The sequence below is a fragment of the Bufo bufo genome, chromosome 7 (assembly GCF_905171765.1).
Source record: "Bufo bufo chromosome 7, aBufBuf1.1, whole genome shotgun sequence".
Classification (NCBI taxonomy): Eukaryota; Metazoa; Chordata; class Amphibia; order Anura; family Bufonidae; genus Bufo; species Bufo bufo.
In genome coordinates this window covers 205412110-205435310 of record NC_053395.1, presented here as the reverse complement: position 1 = coordinate 205435310, position 23201 = coordinate 205412110, and the positions used below count along the sequence as shown (strand labels likewise).

The 23201-nt window shown below is 41.4% G+C and overlaps 1 protein-coding gene across 10 annotated transcripts in view; it reads right to left on the bottom strand.

The window, feature by feature from the left end:
* The window catches only part of NEB (nebulin), a 169316-nt gene that overhangs the window by 40119 nt on the left and 105996 nt on the right, over positions 1-23201 (bottom strand). For 9 of the 10 annotated variants that reach the window (XM_040441352.1, XM_040441354.1, XM_040441357.1 and 6 more), the window contains 15 exons: positions 22249-22353; positions 19114-19218; positions 14334-14438; positions 12374-12481; positions 11180-11284; positions 10987-11091; positions 9986-10090; positions 8503-8613; positions 8182-8292; positions 6161-6271; positions 5785-5886; positions 5602-5706; positions 3580-3678; positions 1857-1967; positions 994-1098 (listed from right to left, as the gene is read on the bottom strand). In XM_040441352.1, the coding sequence (XP_040297286.1) occupies positions 994-1098; positions 1857-1967; positions 3580-3678; positions 5602-5706; positions 5785-5886; positions 6161-6271; positions 8182-8292; positions 8503-8613; positions 9986-10090; positions 10987-11091; positions 11180-11284; positions 12374-12481; positions 14334-14438; positions 19114-19218; positions 22249-22353 (1593 nt within the window). The remainder of the gene's footprint in view (positions 1-993; positions 1099-1856; positions 1968-3579; positions 3679-5601; positions 5707-5784; positions 5887-6160; positions 6272-8181; positions 8293-8502; positions 8614-9985; positions 10091-10986; positions 11092-11179; positions 11285-12373; positions 12482-14333; positions 14439-19113; positions 19219-22248; positions 22354-23201) is intronic. The other variant, XM_040441356.1, reaches the window with a different exon arrangement.

Below are 23201 nucleotides of genomic sequence, written 5' to 3'. Positions count from 1 at the left end.
TACGCCCACATTGCTGAGAAAAATAATGTTTTAATATATGCAAATGAGCCTCTAGGAGCAACGGGGGTGTTGTCGTTACACCTAGAGGCTCTGCTCTCTCTGTAACTACTGCACCCTCTGCACTTTGACAGGGCCAAGCAGTGAAAACGTCATCACACCGGGCCCTGTCAATCAAAATGCAGCGGGCGTGGCAGTTGCAGAGAGAGCTGAGTCTCTAAGAGTAAGGCCAACGCCCCTGTTGCTCCTAGAGGCTTATTAGCATATATTAAAAGATCATTTTTCTCAGCAATGCGGGCACATATGAACATGGGACTAACGCAGATGTCTTGAGCTGCCAAGTGCACATGTAACAGGTCAGCCAGTTTCATAGGTACCAATCTGCTAACAGCTGCCCTTTAAACACCATTGAGGGTTTTTTAACCTAGATAGGTTCAAGACTCTGTGGCAATTAATTTCCTGCAGTAGAACCTTTTTTCTTATATAAAGCTACAAACCCCTGCATAGACATATTTATACATGCTAAAACTGAGGCTCCGCTCCACTAGAGGGAGCTTATGAGCTTTCTGCATACTGTTGATACACTGAATTCAATAATAAAACTGTATGCAGTAAGCCCCTTAGCTCCCCCTAGTGATGACTGCAGGAAGCCAGAGTGCTATGTTTTAAATACTTGCCCATGTAGGAGATTTAGAGCTCTGTATCAGAAAAATAGAGAACTGGCTACTATCAAGATATATTAGGAAATAAATAAAAGTTTTGAACCTAAAATCCGCATGGTGATAAAAGGTGAAGAAGGTTAACGTTAAGTTTAATAAGCTTAGCTATATTAATATCTAGTAATGAGCCGGATGGAATTTAAGTCAGTCAGTAAGGAAAGGATAGCTACCAACTGATGCCCAAGATGAAAAGCAGAATTATTAGCTTTATCAGTTATAGCAGGAAGAAAAATAAGTAAGAATTACTCAGGTTGATTATTTTTGGTGTAGGACTTACATCACTTGATAGTTTGCTTGTACTAGTGATATGTTGCATGTTCAAGGACTCCGCCATATCGGTGACTGGTTTGTGGAGCTTCTTAAGGTCGGCCTTATATATAACCTGCAATGAAAAGATGAAAGACATTTTCAAACTAAAACAAATAGAAATAAAATATTAAAAATATTAAAAAACTAATCGAGTGAACTCATTTTTCTAAAGCAGCAAGAGGGCTGCTTAAAGGCTATGTGCACCTTTTGGAGGCAATTTTTGTTTATGATTGCATTTCACTAATTTTTGGCTAAATATCATATTTTCAATTGACCTTTATTAAAAATATTGAGCCATTATGTCACAAAGGGTTAACTGTTTTTCTAGCTGTGTGACTGATACTTTCACTTTGTGCCAGTCATCTAATAAACCTTATCTCTAAACTACTAAGAAGTCATAAACACTTATTTAAGCCACATTATCTTATCAGTAATATAAGGATTGAGCTTTAATGTGTGTTTATAATGTCAGAGAGCAGAGATAAGGAGCCTGTCTGCTCCTCATATGACGGGAAAGACAGAAAATCCACAGGCAGCTAGTAGAGTATCTCAACTATGTACACAAAAAAGGATTCCATATTTTTAATAAAGAATAAAAATATATATATATTTTTAGCTCAAAATAAGTAAAACGCAATAATAATAATAAAAAAAATCCCCCCCCCCCCTGTACATACAGTACAGCATATTTTTTTGTTCTGCTTGGGAGAACAAAAGTAGGAACATAAGTACCAATTGTTTCCTTAAACTGTTTGGTAAATTAGCCCCAATGTTTCTAAAGACAAATCAAATTCTTTATTTGATCATATTATCATTTTAATAGTAATTTACCTCACTAGCTAGTGTATTTGCATCCTTCAAAGTCTGGTAAATTTTGGCCTCTTTCAGATCGTAATGAGGTTTCTTGCCCTTATCTTTTGAAAAGTTTTCCTTGTACTTCACCTGTTGAAAAATATAATGAATATCAAATTACTAAAGATCGTGCAATTAAATCCTATATGATCGGGAGGCAGAAACACCTAAAATAAAGACAGCCATAATAATACCTAAACAAGAAAACAAATAAATTGTTAAGACTATCGCAGAAACATGCTCCAAATCATAAACCTTCCAATGTATGAAAAAACAGTGCAAGATATCACAGAAAAGGGACAAAAATGATGTGCATTCTTTGTCCTCATTTTAACAGTAAATCAACTTTGAAATAATGGCTTGAAATATTTAGTCTAATTATTTGCAGGAAAAATATTTGGTTTTGTCCAGTCGAGTACAAACATATGCACATTATTTATGTTGAGATTTGAAATTGTAGATTGCATGCAATGGACAGGAGAAAAATTTAATAGATTCAAATTTTAAAATAAGAATACTTTTATCACAACATTTTTAACTCTGTGTATGAAATGATTAAAATGAATGAATACTGATGACTAACCATACTTTTGGGAACTTACCTCAGACTTCATTTTATGACACATAAAAGGTAAATCGGATCAATGAATATGCAAAAAGTTTTCTTCTAAAAAATAAAAGGTCACTCCAGCATGCACAAAGGGCACTTATAAACCCTTGCTGTCAATTTACCTGACAATGAAGCAGTTTCCCATTTAAAACCTACTACAGCAAACAATTCTAAGTCTCACATGGTCAATGATACTTAGGCCCATTCATAATGTACTGTATTTAACAGTTTTAATTCCGGATGTAGCTCTTTTTTTATTCCGGATGTAGCTCTTGGATCCCCACAATTTTACTGAACCAAATTTTTACAGCACCATTGATCTCGATTGTCTTGTAAGTTATGTTCTGTGGAACCGTGGGTGGATCCAGCCAGTGTTAAATAGTGAATGCAAACAATTAACTGTGGGTCCAAAATGCCAATCTGAATGAGGCCTTTTTTGGTGCTGTTTTCTCTTTTTTGCTCTGATTAGGTTTGTTCTTCTAAATTACTGTAGTGTTTAAACATAATTTAAACAAAATGACAATTACAGCGGAAACTATACATATGAATACAGCTGAATGAATTGTAATCATACTAATCATACAAAGGGATGTCTGGGCAATTATATTTTTTTAAAGACTCAACATGGCGTAAAAAAAATAACACGATTAATGCTCAACTTATTGCAGCTCCTGCTCCAGCACTTCCTGTCCCCAGCTGGTTTCTGCTTCCTGTTTTCTGCTCCCTTGTCACTAACAGGAAATGACTCATCAGCCAATCACTGGTCAGCCCCAGCAGTGACCCGCCCCTAGCCAGTGAGTGAGTGAACGATCATTTCCTAAAAGAGAACAGGAAGTAGATTGTAGTGGGGATCGGAAAGCATTGGAATGGAAGCAGCAGAAGATCGGTAAGGTATGACTGATTATTTTATACCATTCTGAGCCTTTTTAATGTAATTGGCCAAAGAACCACTTTAATAATAAGAGTGAGAGGCTTTTTTTATATCTATTTACTCATAATGTTTTAATTGGGAAACTGCCATTTGCTGAAATTTGAAAATTTGGAGCACAGGCAAGGCACCCTACAAGTCACTGATGAACATGCTCATCTTACATTACTAGTGAGCTCATTAGCTTTCTTTAGTGTCCGCATGATGGGAGTGTCATAAGATGCTGCTCCATGGCCCCTCAGCTTTCCTTTGGCATACTCAGCCTACAATATGCAGCAAAACATTGGATTAGCAAAGCAGGTTAGGTCTCCTCAACCTCAAAGAGGACACTGGAGTCATCGGTGCCGTAGGTCCTCTGGATGCGAATGGAAACAAGGCGTGTTAATACAAGATAAAGTACAACTGTGACTTTGGACTGTACGGTGGATTCAGAGCAGATTTCACCCTATCCACTTCAAAGGATGAAAAGTCTACTGCTAATCTGCAACGTATTGAGCATGCTGAGGATTTAAAAATCTGCAGCATGCTCATATTTCCATGCAGATGGTTTCCGCTAACATAAATTGAGTTTTGAAAATAGTATCCACATCTATTGCTAAGGATTTTCAGTGCAAATCAATTCCGCCGAATGTGAAAATTAATAATAATACTGATGATAAAAGAAATAGTGAAAAACTATACTACTGTATTTTTTTTTTTTTTTTATGTTAGTCTACTTTCACACTCGCGTTTTGGCTTTCCGTTTGTGAGATGCATTCAGGGCTCTCACAAGCGGTCCAAAACGTATCAGTTTGCTTTCTGATGGAAAAGGATCCGCTCAGAATGCATCAGTTCAGTCTCCATTCAGCTTTTGAGACGGACATCATAACACTGCCTGCAGCGTTTTGGTTTCCATCTGACGAAACTGAGCCAAACGGATCCGTCCTGGCACACAATGTAAGTCAATGGGGACGAATCCGTTTTCACTGACACAATCTGGCACAAAAGAAAACAGATCCGTCCTCCATTAACTTTCAATGGTGTTCAAGACGGATCCGTCTTGGCTATTTTAAAGATAATACAAACTGAACCGTTCTGAACGGATGCAGACGGTTGTATTATCTGAACGGATCCGTCCATGACAGATCCGCACAAAACGCGAGTGTGAAGGTAGCCTTAGTTTGACCACAGTCTTTATTAATTTGTATTAAATAAAAATGGTGGGTTTTGGGGTATTGGATAGAACTCCATAACCCTCCTGGAATTGTTATTGAGCAGTACTCCCTGTGAACACAGTCGTGGATCCTGTGCATGATGACTTTTGCATTAATATAGATCACAAATAACTCTCATAGATCCCATTATCATCTGAAAATTCTAAATTCTACTAGAAAAAGATCACACTTTTTTTGTCTTTTTTATTAGAAAGCTAGCACGCAATACTGTCACTGTAAATCTATTTATATTGTACATTAGGATATATTTAACCAGAATTATCGATAATGAAAGGTCTTAAATAACTGGTCAGGTCCCTGTCCCCTCTAAGAGCAGCATAGTGACAGGTGCTGATTTCAGGTCAGGAGTTAATTTGAAGTTGTGCTTAAGAACCCGCATGTCAAAAAGCGCAGATAGTGGCCAGCATGACAGCAAGGAGTCCATGGCATTCATGAAATGCAGGCTCTCCTGCCCTCGAGTCGCTGATTGACAGGTTTCCCTGTATGCATAGTAATAGGGAGGGATCTGTCAATCAGCAGCTGGAGAGCGGGGAAGCCTGCACCTCACAGACACATCAGACTCCTCGCTGCAGCGCTGACTGTGCACTGCTTTTTAACATGTGAGTTCTCAAGCACCCTCTGACTTCTGGCAACCCCAACGATCAACTGTTTGAAGTGACCGCAGCGCTGGTATGAGCTCTGCATTGTCTTCACTGTTTGCCTGTCGACATTACAGTGGCGAGCAGTATTATTACAGATCCTCCGTCCCATTATGAAACAGAGGAGCTGCAATAGCGAGCAGGTAAACAGTGAAGAGAAGGCAGCGCTCATATGAGCGCCGTGGTTTCTTCAAACAGCTGATCGGTGGGAGTGCTGGGAGTTGGACCCTGCTGATCTGATAATCATTACCTATCCTGGGGAGAAGTCAACTGGACAACCCCTTTAATTCTATAGACTGCAGGCTTCTCCATTAGATAATTAATTAGGTCTTACTTGGCTTGTAAGTTTGGATACTTCTTGGGCTAATTCGATGTCCGGTCGCCCCAGGCTTGTGATACCACGGGCGCCCTCTTCACGGGCCTTAGCTTTGTACTGGATCTAAAGGAAAAATCGAGCATGTTATATTACATAGCGTGCATTTGAGTATGTATACAGCATATATAAATGGGTACTCACATTGCTGACCAGCTTGGCCACCTCGGTTGCTTTCTTAATGTCAGGTCTATCAACAATGCTGGTGTAGTTGAGATGAGCTTTGGCATCTTTCCTGTATGACAGCTACAATATGAATTACAGATTATTCTTTCATATTTGACTTGCATAAATTGCCCACCAAGAGATCTGGATAGTTTCCTTTGCTTAGCCTCCACCAACAGTAAAAGTTTGTTTGGCTTCACGGAGCCGCTATTAGTTGGCCTATGCCTTTGTAATATGGACCCATAAAGACTCCAAGGTCCATGTATGCAGAAATGTAGTGTGACTAATATATCTTGCACTACTATTTTTATAAACCTAGTATTTATACAATTGCCAACCATACACCATTACTCACATTACTTTGTGCCTTGGCAACGTCCATTGCGTGTTTAACCTCAGGTGGTTCCTGCATATTGGCATAGTTGGACTTGCCCTTCTCCTTCTGGAATTTATTTTTATATTGTTTCTAAAAAAAAAATAGGTTTTCGCACACAGTTACAAAAAATTTAAATTTATAAAACTATAGAACATTAAATTTTAGGGATGGATTTTTCTAGGTCTTTTTGTTAATTGAACATGCCCAGTTTCAATTGAAGGTAGCCGGCTGGTCAGCACCCCCCTAAGGATGCCACCACTAGCCATACATTTCTTCTCTAGCAGCCACGTTCAGGTTTCGAGATAATAGGTGTAGGGTGACAACAGATATAGCTGCACACTTCCTGTTGACACTTCCAAAAATGGCCACTGAACAAAACAGAAAAATGACCAAACTTTTCTAAATTCAGATTTCCTAATGTACGACCATGTTTAAGTTTTTGGCGAAAGTCTCATGGCTGTATCATGGTCTCGTTGTTTGCTGTGACAAGTTAGCCGTGCATTCTGGTTGCCTGGGGCAACATGTTGTTTATGCAGCATGTGTGTGCTTTACTCCTTTCTCTTAGTTCCTTCTCTATCTGGTGCGTGTGGGGTTAAGTTCCTGGCTGGGTGTGGTCACTTGGAGCTATTTAGCCTGTGGCTGGTAGTCTGCGGTGTGTTGTTGGCCCAGCTTCCGTTGGTGCTGGAGCTTTGCTTCTGTCCTGGGTATTCCACCTGCCCAGTCCTTGAGAGCCACCTTGTGGGACAGCAATGTCTCCTCTTTGTCTTCTACCCTACCTTCCCTATTCTATGTGTAGTGTGGGTTATGTTCATGGTTTGTGTTGTTATGTCTAGTTGTTGTTTCATGTCTGGTCTGACTTTGGTGTGTACAGTCCTGCATGGATGCTAGACTCTTCCCTGTCTTTTTGTGCCTTCGGTGAGAGGGCTCCTGAGTTCCCTGGAGGGGGAACGAAAAGGCAGTGTGCAGCTCTGCCTGAGGCCACCATGTATCCTGTCTGCATGGGGGGTTCAGGCAGTTACTGGTGTGCTGGGTTCTGTGTGTGTTGTTTGTACTTTGTCCTGTATGGTGTTTGGGTTCCAGTACATTTGCATGGATTACAGCTTGCTGCTCACTGTCATGTCTCTATGTTTCTAGGTCTGAGGGAGATCCTGGTTCATCCTTCTGGTGGAGGAACTGGTCGTCTCTAGTCCTGACACTATAGCCCGGGTTCTACAGGGTGTTTTAGGGCCCTAGGTTACGGTGTATGAACGTCCCTACCATCAAGGCCTGTTCATACTTATAGTTAGTCAGGACTTGCATTAGGGTGGCTCTAGGAGGTGAGCAGCTCCCTTACCCCAGTGTCCAGGCCTAGTTTCTGTTCCCGCTTCCATCGGTGTTCGGTGTGGAGTATACCCCCCACACCGCACCATGACAGAAAGCTTATATAAGCTTTGGCTTAGGTAGATTGCCCTTATGGTTGTCATACCCTTCAATAGCCCGTTCCTGCTTTCAGTAAACATCACCTATAATGGAAGAGTTAGGACACCCTACAGAAGAGAATAAGCTGGTGCCACTGAAATCAGCTGGTTTAGCTAACTTTGCTGTTACTGTATGTGTATGGCCACCTTTAGTGCAGGTTTGGACTATCCCAGCGTGCGGTGGGCCTACGATTTGTCAAAGTCATGATCCGCCAAAGACAGTGTCATTTGGAGATAACTTTTTATGGAATGATCACAAATAAACTCAACAGACCTAATTGATTATATGTCTGAAGAAAAAATGCACAGGTTCTGTATCAATGGAGGGTGGACCCTCTGAATCATTTCCTCTGGTGGGCCCAAGGTAACCCAGTCCAATGCTGCCTTTGTTGCTACCACTGGAGTTGGTCACGTGGTTTATGTGATGCAAATGGTAGAGGCCTCTAACCAAATACGCTGATTGGTTCTATATCTTAATATTATGAATACTCATAATGGTCTCATAACTTGCGGCATGCATTACAGTCACACTTTTGCGCTCACCTCGCTGAGAATCTTAGTCACTTTCTTGACATGAGTTGTGTCACGTGTTTCCGGCAGGGTTGTAAAGGTGCATTGTGACAGGCGCTTTTTCACTGCTTCCTTGTATTTGTTCTGAAAAAAGAAAGAAAATTCAAGATTTATTTCCAGCCAGTAATTTCTATCTGTATGAGTCCCTATGCAGTTACCCCTTCCATCAGTGGTGGCCTCCAGGATGAAGTAATTTATCAGAAAATCGGATTATGAAATTAGCACACAATGGTTGACATCAACCTTAATAAAAGCCATTAATGGTTTAGTATAAGTCATCCGGCTTGAACTTACATCAGATGCAAGATTGCTGGCAGATTTAGCATGGATGATCTGAGGTGTATCTGAAACAATTCCAAATTCTCCTTGGTATGTTCCTTTCTCATACTTCTTCCTATATTTCACCTGCAAAGCCACCAAAATATCAGTTATGTACACCAATAAACTGCACTTGCACCAGGAACATGGAATGTGAATGTCCACCCTTCATCACATATTTTTTTTTTTATCCAATTAGGTCTAAAATTCGATGCTTGCGCTACGATATGCCATCACTTAAAGATATGTGGATGTCTGACCTCTGGGATCTTGAGAATGAAAAGGACGGAGAGCAAAAATAGCAATACTGCCCCATAACTGCTCCTCCACAGTGGCGCCCCCGCCACCTCCTGGGCAGGGAACTGCAGCACAGCTCCATTCAAATGTATGGGATGGATGCAGTTTCCAAGGTGCTGCATCCTTTTCATTCTCATGATTAGTGGAGGTCCCAGAGGACTCATTTCCACCATTCATAAAGTGATGGTGTATCCTAGCAAAACACCATTGCATACAAGATGGGAATACCTATCTAATGTTTTAATATATGTTTATATGAAGTTAGATTATTACTATACAAAATTCCAAATTCCCTGCATAGCCATAGAGTTAAAAAATTAAATTCTGCCTGCATGTACCACTAGGAGGCACTAAGAAACGTACTGCATACAGTTTTTACATTGAATTCAATAATAGCGCAGTATGCAGTAAACACCTAAGCTCCCCCTAGTGGTGAAAATGTCAGCACTTAATTCTATGCTATGGAGGGGATTCAGAGCATTCTAAAGAGATATACTTACTAACATATTAATCAGAACGCAATCTTGGACTTTATAAACCAGATGGTACTTAAAGGTGGACATAGTGAGGCTACTTTCACATTTGTGCTTTCCCTTTCCGCTATTGAGATCCGTCATAGGATCTCAATAGCAGGGGAAAACGCTCCCATTTTGTCCCCATTCATTGTCAATGGGGGAAAAACTGAACAGAGTGCAGCAGAATGCATTCCGATCCGTTTTCTCGAACACAAAAGAGACGGATCCGTCTTGGCTATTTTATAGATAATACAACCGGATCCATTCAGAACGGATGCAGGCGGTTGTATTATAATGACAGAAGCGTTTTTGCTGATCCATCAAAAACGCTGGTGTGAAAGTAGCCTGAGATATATTTCTCAGCATCCATACTGGTCAGTACACTGAAGGATGAGTGATATTTTTTAAAACATGTAAATTATGTAGATTGAATATTCCAAATTAAAGATCACAAATATAATATTTGCATGGGTGTGCACCAATGTATTACTAAAAATATAAAAACTGCACTTTAATAAACCTCACATAATTATGAAATGCACCGCCATGAGTCTTATCAGTAAGAGAGACTATGATACTTCCATCCTGGACAGACCTTGAACCCAAGTTTAGAGAAGAATGAGTTGAAGTTTTTGTTGATTACTCACATTACTGTTCATTTCGGCATTCTTGAGAGCTAGGACAGTGTCCTTGTCATCGGTGATTGAGAGCTTGCATCCTTTCAGGAACTCTCTGTCAAGTTTGTAGTCATACTGGAAAAAATAGTGCATGATTTAATACAAAAAATTATAAAGCGAACATAAGAACTGGGGCACAGCTTGAAACTAATGGGCTACAATGCTAAATTGGTACAAGGCCCTCCCTGAAACATCACAAACAGGGACTGTAGTGGACCAGTCTAGCCACTCATTGATACTACTACTTGGTTTTGTGGTAGAGGTGCCTTCGGTTTCTGCTGGATGGCAGGGTACGACACTGCCTCCGTTTATGCCTATATCGCTGCATGTACAACATATATCTTCCTTGCATGTAATGATGATTGCTAACAGGGCGAGCTCCAGGTGTATGTTGGCTTTTGGACAACAAAGCCACACTATACACCCTTTCTACCACACAGTTTTATCCAGATCACCCTAGACCCCCAAGGCCAGTGGACGTTGGCATCTGCCACGGTTTGCCTAGTGCTCACATAGACCACCCAAGCTCAACTGGTCCTGCTAACAACACAACCCCAAAGTATGATAGTTTTTGATTACCTTAAATCTCATTCCAAACTATCTTAATAGGACTTTGCTAAGAAGGGGTTGTCTCATTAGGAAAAACCTTGTCCTAATGTCCTATTAGGTAATATGTACATCCATCACAGATGATGGTTCTCCACCAAGGGATCCCACTCTATGAGCCAGGACGGAAAGCCATTCTGTAAGAGCGGCTCTAGTTGTGATGGATTAGAGCCATCAAGGATAGCTACTTATCTGAATGGCCACTGTGTAATACCACATTTGCCAGGAGTGCCAGAATTGGGACCTGAGGCGATCAAATGATCATCCCAGTGGTCACATTCTGAAAGGAATTATCCCTAATGAGCAACCGCTCTAAGTGTGAAGAAGTGACTTTCCAAGACATTTCCACGAACAAAGTTGCTTACATCGCTCTGCTGCATAGATGATTTTGCATTCTGCACAAAGTCGGGTCTATCGACAGTCCATTGCCATTGAGCCTTGGTGGCTTCATACTTCTTCTTGTAATCCAACTGTGCAAAAACAGCAATAATGTAGAGGATTACTATTCCGATAGAGGAGACGTGGCTTTCAATGAGAGCTAGTAGAAGGGCTACCTACATTGCTGATGGATTTGTAGGCTTCTTTGGCCCTCTTGATCTGTACAGAATCGGACAACATGGTACAGTGTCCTCTGCTCTTCTCATATAGTTCCTTATATTTCAGCTGTGAAAGACAAAACAAGACAATTACTGATCAAGATAATTCAGAGTGGTATAAATATACATCATCTGAGATCTGAAGACACTGGGGGACTTCTACCAGGGAAAATGCACTATAAGTCAACAAAATTATGCCAAAAAGCTGGTGTACAATGATGCGTGCCAGATTTATTATGTCTGAGACACTTTTTGTGCCTCACTAGACATTTTAAATATTAGAAAAGGTGGTGCGACTAAGCAGAGACACCAAATGTGCCAGATTGTAATAGTGCACAAATTATTGGTGAAAAGCAAGCCAAGAGGCATAAAGAAGAGAAAAGTCTCTAACAACATGTGCCAAATTTATCATATTGTGATAGATCCGGCACAGCTTCCGCCTGTCTCATCTAGTTTTATGCTGTCTTCTCCTCGGGATAGGTCATTGATATCTGATCTTTGGGAGTCTGACACCCTGCAACCCCGCTCACCAGCTGTTTGAAGAGAAAGCAATGCTGTGGCCTCCTCACTAAATACCAAGCACAGTGCCGTGCATTTGGATATTGGCAGTGCATTCGAATGGGACAGAGCTGCACATAGGCCACGTTACTGATGAACATGACGTCACTGGCCTAGGAAGAGCTCACAGTGCTCAGTGAAGTGCCGTGGTCTCCTTAAACAGCTTATTGGTGCTGGTGTAGGAAGCCAGACCACCATCAATCAGATATTGATGACCTACCCTGAGGATAGCACATCAATATTAAACTCGAAAAAACACTTTAATACATCTACATGGTTACAATGCCAGCAGGGGATCACCTCCAATTCAGAAAAGACAGTGAGGTCTGTTTTTAAATTCTACTCCATTATTGATGAGCTAGAGGTGGTAACACCCAGAAGATCCTGCCACTATGGTCAGGGTCAGCGCATCCAATGTATTTAGTGGGGAGTTTCCCAACATCGGCTCTTGGGGGGTGGATGGGGGGTGAAGATTTGGGAATGTTGAATTTCAGCATTCCAGATCCTTTGCTCCTGCTCCTACCTCTGGGAGGAGTTTGTCAGCGCTTTAATCCCCTCTCACCTTTAACAAAACAGTTGTCATTGGGTTAATACGTACCTCACTGATCTTGTCTTGGACCTTGCGAGCGTGGATCAGTGATGGCGTGTCATGGATCGTGGTGTAGGATTTGGCTTTGACTTTGTTCCAATCCATTTTGTAAATAATCTGCAATCGTGAAAACAAGAATATTAGTGCATATGGACAACACACTTCATGTTACATAAAATAAGTAATCTGAACAGAGTCATGGTGAGGTCTACTGCTTACAGAGCTTTGTATCTTATAAGTTTAGTATCCGCTACTTTTTTGGATAGGCCTGCTATGCTGGTGTTGTCAAATCATTCAAAAATATATACATGCAACACGTTTTCAAAAACTCCTACGGGCACATTTATTAAGACCGGCGTTTTAGACGCCAGTCTTAAAAAAGCCCCGTAGCTGGCGGTGGATCTGCCGAAGCTATGAAGAAAATGGTAAATGAGACCCATGCCCTTCCCCACCCACACCACGCCCTCAATTTTAGACCTGGCTTTAGTAGGGCGAAGTTGCGCCGCTATCTGTGCCTGAAATTTAGCCATATTTAAGCATAGTAAATGACCCCTCCCCCTAATGTTGAAAGCTGTAAAACATTAAGAGTATGTCCATACAGGACGGAATTGCTGCAGTGGATTTGTGAAGGTAAAATCCACAGCGGTATACAGGGGCGGGTTTGGTATTTCTGGAGCCCCAAGCAAATGTGGGCCCATCACATCGCTAAGCTGTGCCTCAATGCACCACTAGGCTCTGCCTAACAGCAACACTAAGCTCTGCTCTTGTTGGCCGACTAAGCCCGACTCTTAGCCTAGCAGTGCAGCCTGGGCGTTTCTTCTCCTGCTCTACAGCTGATATTGACCCCCTCAACCATCTGCACAGGCAAAATTTCCAAACCTTTAGTATTTTTTTTCAGGGGACCACTTGTAACCAGCAGGGGAGTTCCCTGATCTCTGGGGCCCCAAGGATTTGCTTGATTTGCATGGTGGTAGATTCTGCCCCTGCAGACAGTAGCAGGTAAGTGGGTGAGGTTTTATGAATTTTTTCATACATGTCAACTTCTGATGGTTATTGGTTGCAAATTTGTGTTTGTTCCTTGTATCAAGGGGATTAATTATCGCGGTCTCAGTGGGCGTTTGAAGGGCTGCCTGGAGAGAGAAGACAATGCATAGTTGTGATGCGCCTTGCTTCTCCTCCCCCTCTGGATGTCTCACTCAGGCAGTGCTCAAGTTGAGTGAGGTACCTGAAAAAGGAGGTGGGAGGCCCGAGGCCCATCAAACCTGTGCACTGTCTTTTCTCTCTCCACGGGCATTCCCGGCAGCGCTACCTGAGTGAGAGAGAGGCCAGTTCCAAAGTTTGCATCGGGCCCATAGTAGTCTGGCTACAACACTGAGTCTATGTTACTAAATAGTGTGAAGGCAGTACATTTCTATGTACCCTGGGGCATAACTATAGGCAAAGCAGGGGAAGGGGCTGCTTTGGGGCGTGACCTCAGAAGGGGCCCACCCAGGAGAAGGACTAACATATTTTAGTGTCAGAGCCCCCTCAACAGTATTATACAATGACATTATATACAGAGACACTGTAGAAAATGGACTGAGAGGTTGCCGGGCCTTGTCTCAGACAGCGATCTTGACAAGTCACTGGGGTGGGGTTTACTCAGGATGAGGGGGTTGCAAAGAAGTTTCTGGGGGGGCCTGTTCAAAATTTGCTGTGGGGCCCAGTCATTTCTAGTTACACCGCTGTATGTACCTCTTATTACACTTACTTATATAGCGCTGACATATTCCGCAGCACTTTACAGATATTAGCATCACACTGTCCCTATCAGTATGACCTTGGAGTGTTGGGGGAAACCGTAGTATACAGAAGAAACCTATGCAAACACAGGGCAAACATACAAACCTAGGACCCCAGAGCTGCAAGGCACCAGTGCTAACCACTGAGCCACCGCGCTGCCCCGATAAATACTTATCACCATACTCACGTCACTGATCTGTTTCCCGGCCTTCTGAGCTCGGTTGTGCTCGGGTGTGTCTACGACTGACGTGTACTTGTCCTTCCCCTTTTCATAGAGTTCCTTATACTTCCACTATAGAGAAAAGCACACAGCCATATACACCATGCTTAACATAAGGCTCTCCTTATTAGGCATGCATGGGGGGGGGGTCTAAATATTTAGAGGGGAGTTCTGTTTGTGTTGTTTCTGTTGTTTTACAGCATACAGCATGATGTATGTGGTAATATGTATTTCAGTATCTGCTACGTAGTATCGTATTGTATTTTATAGAGTGATATAATAGAGCACAGCACCAGTGTATAATGAAGTATAATAATGAGGGTTATAAAGTGATGGCATACTGCTAGGATATGACATCACTTTATGACTGGTGGGGTTCCGACCTCCGACGCTGTAGCACGGCACCCGCCTTCCACAGCGGCACCCTGCCCACCCGCTGAGCAGGGAACTGCAACATGGGGCCAGCTGGAGATCCCTGCAAGAGGTAAGTCCCTTCCAATTATAAAGTGATAGCAATATGATATAATTTGTAAGATGGCAATACCTCTTTAATGTGTGATACACTAAAATATAGTACAGTATATATATGTGATATTTGTGTTGCGGCATAATATAGCATAGTGTAATATTTTTGTGGTGTAGCATGTTTGTATACAGTAAATTGCTATGTGGTATGATATAGTATAGAGCAGAGTGCTATAACAGCAGTTTACATGTAATGACGTATAATAATATGTAATATAATATAATAACATATCGTATAGTATAGCGCAGAGTGCTATAGCATCAGTTTATATGTAATGACTTATACTAATATGTAATATAATAATGTATTGTGTAGTACAGTATAGAGCAGAGTGCTATAACATCAGTTAATAGGTAATGACGTATACTAATATGTAATATAATATAACATATCGTATAGTATAGTGCAGTGTGCTATAGCATCAGTTTATATGTAACGACTTATACTAATATGTAATATAATACAATAATGCCTCATATAGTATAGCGCAGTGTGCTATAGCATCAGTTTATATGTAACGACTTATACTAATATGTAATATAATACAATAATGCCTCATATAGTATAGTGCAGTGTTCTATACCATCAGCTAATATGTAAGATGTACACCAATATGTGATATAATAACGTATCGTGTAGTATAGTATAGAGCAGTGTGCTATAACATCAGTTTACATGTAATGATGTACACTAATATGTAATATAATAATGTATCATATAGTACAGGTGTGCTATAACATTGGTTAATATGTAACAACATACTAATATGTCATATAATAATACTGTATAGTATAGTGAAGAGTGCTATAACAGCGGGTAATATCTAATGACGTATATTAATTTGTCATATAATAAAGTGTAGTGTAGCATCATTTAGTATAAAGTATATAAATGCATGGTATAAAATAGTACATTTTACACAGCAGCAGCCATACTATAGCACAACAGGTACATGTCAGATCAGCATGCCGTACATGTCTGCTGTGTACATGTGTATGAGCCACAAAGCCATCAATCTTCACAGCAATCCACTGAAGCCTCCTCACACCATGCAACACACAGACACGGACGTCGACCACAGACACCAGACGATACACATCTACAGCTAACACCAACTTTTCTGAAACACACCCAGCATGCGAGATGGATGGGATCGCCAGGTTTAATTCAATAACGAGGCGCTCCCCCCATGTGCCCGAACCGCAGTGGGTGCGCGCTGCTACCTTTCTCCGTCCCATTCAGACTGAGGATTGATTATTCCATTGTAGTGGTGCAGTCTCATCACTCCCACGTTACATCTCCTTAGTGACACAATTACACTTGCCTGTCCGTGTGAGTGGTCCAGATTAGATTGCTTCTACACAGAAGCTGTTACTTATCCGATGAGTGGGATAAGGGCTCTTAACACTGACAGATACGCTGCGCGCTGCGAGGCTCTGCACGCTTATTGACAGGAATTAAATTGCTCATTGCTCATCATGAAACCGGTGAGATTTGCAGTTGGACCTGACCCCCGTACATTGAGGCAGTCTGAGCCGCCGCTATACATTAGATACGTTAATATTCCGTGTGCGAGATTGGAAAATAAAAGCCAAGCCTATAACTGGCAGATTTCACATAAGGGCGGGTTCGACAGGACTATTTTTTCCGTCATGTATAACGGAAACAAACGGAACTGTTATTTGGCTCTATAGACATGTATTAGGACGGAGCAAAAACAGAATGCCTCTTAAAGGAGTCTACGCTGATAACATATATTGAAGGACTGACACAAATGGCAAAAATTTCCGTGACCGTGGGTTGTCGAAGCCCCCGATTGGTAGACTGATCTGGTTATATATAAGATGAATGCAGGGCTCTACAAAAACAGGGGCCCTCGGGTTCAAATCCAAAACCCTTTCACTGTGAGATAAGGTTTCACATCTCATAAGGAGATAGCATTTCGCTAGTACATGCCATTACTTAAAGGGAGGCTGTCACCAGGAATTCACTACAAACCAGGCACAATGCCTGATAGGACTAGCTCAGCTCAATGCAATGATACCTTTCACCTAGCAATCTGTTGCTTCATTCTCGAGAATTTTTTTTTTAAAATCCATATGTAAATAAGCAGTTAAGTGCACCAAGGCCTGCCCAAGCCGCTCTGTGCACCCTTCTTCTTCCTCCTCCTTCCTCTACTAGCATCTCCTTCTTGATTGGCAGTGAGATGACTATGCTGTATTCTGGTCCTGTCTCGAAGGAGTGCGTAGGGCTTGAAGAGGAAGCAGGAAGAGCAAGGGGTTGCTGTGTTTTTGACAGATGATTGTTAGACTATGCTATTCTTTCTGTCAAAAACATGACACCGTAATTCGTTTGTCCGAGTTCTTCTTTTATTGTTTCGAACTGATGGGAACTTACCTTCCCAAGCCCCCTCCGATCCACTACCACTGCGCTTTTCTGTTTGTTCTCTCCGCCGTGTTGTATTGTTTCGGCTGCAGCCATGACATCCCATATACTGCTGCAGCCATGACATCCCATATACTGCTGCAGCCATGACATCCCATATACTGCTGCAGCCATGACATCCCATATACTGCTGCAGCCATGACATCCCATATACTGCTGCAGCCATGACATCCCATATACTGCTGCAGCCATGACATCCGATATACTGCTGCAGCCATGACATCCCATATACTGCTGCAGCCATGACATCCCATATACTGCTGCAGCCATGACATCCCATATACTGCTGCAGCCATGACATCCCATATACTGCTGCAGCCATGACATCCGATATACTGCTGCAGCCATGACATCCGATATACTGCTGCAGCCATGACATCCGATATACTGCTGCAGCCATGACATTTCACATACTGCTGCAGCCATGACATCCCATATACTGCTGCAGCCATGACATCCCATATACTGCTGCAGCCATGACATCCCATATACTGCTGCAGCCATGACATCCCATATACTGCTGCCGCCATGACATCCCATATACTGCTGCAGCCATGACATCCCACATACTGCTGCAGCCATGACATCCCATATACTGCTGCAGCCATGACATCCCTTATACTGCTGCAGCCATGACATCCCATATACTGCTGCAGCCATGACATCCCATATACTGCTGCAGCCATGACATCCCACATACTGCTGCAGCCATGACATCCCACATACTGCTGCAGCCATGACATCCCATATACTGCTGCAGCCATGACCTCCCATATACTGCTGCAGCCATGACCTCCCATATACTGCTGCAGCCATGACCTCCCATATACTGCTGCAGCCATGACATCCCATATACTGCTGCAGCCATGACATCCCATATAGTGCTGCAGCCATGACATCCCATATACTGCTGCAGCCATGACATCCCATATAGTGCTGCAGCCATGACATCCCATATACTGCTGCAGCCATGACATCCCATATACTGCTGCAGCCATGACCTCCCATATACTGCTGCAGCCATGACCTCCCATATACTGCTGCAGCCATGACCTCCCATATAGTGCTGCAGCCATGACATCCCATATACTGCTGCAGCCATGACATCCCATATACTGCTGCAGCCATGACATCCCACATACTGCTGCAGCCATGACATCCCATATAGTGCTGCAGCCATGACATCCCATATACTGCTGCAGCCAATCACTGGCCTCAGCCTTCTTCTGGCACACATCACTGAGACCAGTGGCTGGGTGCAGTGGTCACGTGCTGCATATGGGACTTCACTGCTGCAGCTAAAAAATGTGTCACAGCTAGATTGGAGAGAGCTGGGGAAAGTAAGGTGATTTTTTTAAAATTAAGAGAATTTTTAAGAGTCTTCATTCAGTTTGGGACAATAAGATCCCATGTTTTTGACGTTAAGAATACCAGTCTCAAAAACATCAGTCAAAAACGCAGCAACCCTGACCGAAACTCAGCAGACACCATTGGCATCACTGTGTTGGGTTCTCCTTGAACTTGGACACCCCCTTCAACAGAAGTGACCACAATGCTAATGTGCACAGAGCATTTGCAGTTACTATACATTTAGCGTTTTAATTGCCACCAATAGCTATTCTAAGATTAAGCGCATGTCGTCTAAGAGCGTGGTATATTACAGCTGTATTAGTGCGCAGTATGGCAGCATTCTTATAGGTAGGATGAAAGCTGCACTTCAATGTTGGAAATACTGTAGCATAGAGTGAAGCATGCATTTTTCACTTTTCATATTACCTGACTCCACATACTGGTGTTGTACATTGCCCGTATCATGTCTGGCCTTCGAATTTCATTGCATCCATGTTGGAGCAGGATCTTGGCCTTAGATTTGTACTTTTTCTGTTCATGCAAAGACCAACAAAGTACAGAAAAGACATGTAAGACAGCTCTAGATCCCTTGAAATGCATCGGAAGGGATGTAGGCGGAGATACTCTATGTACTGAGGAATTACGTGGCAAACATTAGGATGTAGAAAAATATTGTGTTTATTTTAAAATCTTTAATAATTTTTAGATTTAGCAGATTCCATTTTATCATTTCAGATCTGTATATTTTGTTTTAGAAAGGTTTGCCATGTATATTTCAGAGTACATACAGCATTCTTTGAAGGCTCACTCAAATATGAACGAGACATTTGAGTGGCACAGTTGAAAATGAGACACCCTATCCTGAAGACGCCCTACACAGACAAAGAACAGAATGGCCACAGGCCACAGCGTGCCGCCGCCGCCGCCACCGGGCAGCTTCGTTACCTGACTAATCTGTTCACTTGCACTTTTAGCCAGAAGGTGTCTAGGATCATCCACCACAACGCTGTAATGTGTTTTCTCCTTCTCAAAAGCAGCTTTGTATAATTTCTGCTCAGAACAGCATATTGGGTTATAGTTTAATAGCAGCATATTTTTCAGAACATTTTTTTTAAAGAAACATTACCTTTGGATTTTAAAATATCAATAAATATAATTATGTGGACGAAGACCTTCATGGCAACCTTCAAACTCAATAAGATAATAATCATCATCATCGTAAATAATAATTATTGTCATCTTGACAACAATGCCACTGACTGATACTTTAACATCTTAAAATGACAGATGTATAAATAAAAATCATGACAATAATAAATGATAAACAAAAGACATTTAAAGCATATAAAACTATATATATATATATATATACACAATATTAACACTAATTAAAAAATCATATAAAAAAAAATTAAAAATGTAGGTAACTTAAAGGCTATGGAAACCTTCAGGGCAATTTTTTTATGATTACATTTTACTCATTTTGGGCTAGAAATCATACTGCCTACGGTGAGTTCTGTGAAGCCTTATCTCTGATCTCCTGACCTCAGAAACACTTATTTAAGCCATATTCATATCAGTTTAGTTCTTATCAGTTTGAGTTTAGTGGTAATTAGTGATGGACAAACATCGGCCGGTATGGTTCGCGAACTCGATTGCGCGAACGCGATCAAATATTCGCGAACCGCAAGTTTGCGGCGGGCCCCATTTACTTTAATGGCAGGCGAACCTGAAAAACCTTCAGCTCATATTTGCAGCCACCAAATACTTAGTAGAAGTGTACAAATAGTCCCACAACATGGACAGTGACATACTAGAGGGGGATCAATGGCAAAAATCCCAACAAAAAATATGTATCTTAATCAGGGGCCATTATTATGCGTCTTAAAGGGAAATTCTCTGAAATGTGCCCTGTTGGAGCCTAGAAAATTTTTATTTTAGGCCACAGAAGTACGGGCCTTAAAAATTAGGCATTCACCTGACATAAAAGAAATTGTGATTATGTGGCTCGAGGTACATTATGCGTTCACTGAATAATAATTTTACTGTAGCCCACTTTTTTGGGGGGGCAACTGGTATATCACACCAGTAGAAATTATTTGTTCCAATGTTGTTTGTCACTCTGTGTAGCTGCGGTAACGCAGAAAAACCACAAACAAATGCTGCACTACCTGAATGCACTATATAGAAAGTATATAATTGGTATATCACACCCCAGCTTCAATCAGTTTTTTGGGGGGGCAACTGGTATATCACACCAGTAGAAATTATTTGTTCCAATGTTGTTTGTCCCTCTGTGTAGCTGCGGTAACGCAGCAGAACCGCACACAACTGCTGCACAATACAAATGCACTATAATATACTTTTTATGTTAGAAAGTACATTATAAGTATATCGCACCCCTCTGTGTATCACACCTATCGATAGCACACCTATACCAGACCTTAAAAGGACTTTTATGGCCCTATTAGCTAGCGTTTGGTGTCCCTAACAGTCTGTCCCTGCTCCACACAGCAACCTCTCCCTACACTGGCAAAAAATGGTGGCCAGATCAGGTTTATTTATAAGGTAGGGGGTATGTCCATATGCTGAAACGTCTCAATTGGCTGTCCTGTACCACTTGATGGATGTGTCATGGGTCAAAGTTCTTCACAATGTAAAAGAATATGGCGCCGGCGGACATTGCCATATGCTCGCCCGTTCGGCGAATCGCGAACGAGCAAAGTTCGCCGCAAAACGACCGCCGGGAGAACCGCAAGGCCATCTCTAGTGGTAATGAGTGTTTATGAGGTCAGGAGATCAGAAATAAGGCTTCACGTGAGCTGTGTGCAGTGGATTTTTAACTGCATGGATCACAAAAACTGCTGAAATTGTTTAGTAAAGACCAGTTGTAAAAAAATATATATTTTTAACCCAAAAAGAGTAAAACGCAATCATAAAAAAATGGCCCTGAAAGTGTCTGTAGCCTTTAAACTTAAATTAACTTAAAATAATAAGATATACAAATTGGATTACATACTGTATAACAAAAAATCTTATAGTTTGCAAACAAAATGGAATCAAAGTAAAAGAAAACAAAGACAATAAGCAATAATATTCTAAAAATGAATACAATTTAAAATTTATAAAATTTAAATCAATGAAATCTGTAATTTTCATTTAAAGTGACACTGGCTGAGATGCAGCTTGGAGTTCATAACATTATTATTGTCTTTTTTTTTACGTTGAAAAAAGGAGCTATAAAGTTACATACATTTACACAGAATTATTTTTAAATAATAGTTGTAATATTATTCTAAGGCTTATGGCCCCATTAACATCATCTTATATGGTTTTCAATTGTAAAACTGTAATTTTTGGGTAATTTTTTTTACAGTTTTTATGGTGGTAGAACTTCAACTACCTCAAGTAATGGTAGATATGAATATGCTATGTAAAAAAAAAAAAAGCTTTAAAATAATAGTAAATAAAACATAGTGGTATAAACTAAAAATATCTTTTTAGGGTGATTGTAACCAGAAATGAGCATCCTAAAGGCTGTTCTTTCTCCGATCACCTTACCTCGTTCACCAGCTGAGATGCATATTTGAAGTGGCTGAGCAGAGGAGTATCGACAGTGGGTTTGAATATTGACTTGGTCTTTTCAAAAGACTGACGGTACTTGTACTGAGGAAGAAAGAAACATAAATCATTCAGTAAGTTTTCTGTTATCCAAATTATTTTACACTTAGGATAGGCCATCAGTATCTGATCGGTGGGATCGGACACCCAGCACTCCCACCAATCAGCCGTTTCAGAGTACCTACAGCACCGGAAGTTGGAGCCAGAACTGCATAGCTCCATCCATTGTGTAGGAGACAGAGACGGATAATGCAGTATTCACTTCAGTAGTAACTAGCTCCATCCAGTATACAATGGACGTAGCTGTGCAATTCTGGCACCGACTTCTGATGCCGTAGCTACTCTGAAAGAGCTGAATGGCGGGAGTGTGGGGTGTCAGAACCACGCTGATCAGATAATGAGGACCTATCCAGAAGTCATGGCATCAGTAGTAAAATCCTAGAATATTTCTTAAAGTATCTCAGAGCTGCCTCAAAGTTCACTTGCCCAATGGGGGAATTGGTGGTAATTCCCTTCGGGAGGGACATGAAGGTGGTTTATGATAAAGACCTCTATCAAGGCTTGTGATACTGTAGGTAACTATTATACATACTGCAGAAGCACACACAAAATTTTTGTTTAAATTGCATGTTTGACCTTTTGGATAAAGGCCTAGAGGAGTAATTAAAATTAGACCTACGTGGTCTTTATGAATTGATCTATATTGACGTAAATCTACAGGAACCTAGCTGTAAATGACAGCAGCTTCTATGGGGGCCAGTGAACAAGGTGGTCCGGATGGAGTTGAAAACTTGAAGTGCAGTGAACGATCAGGATCGATGATGGAAGGGGAGAGTGTAAATTACAGATTACTGGGGGACCAATGTAAGGAGAAAAAGAAACGGGACAGAGCG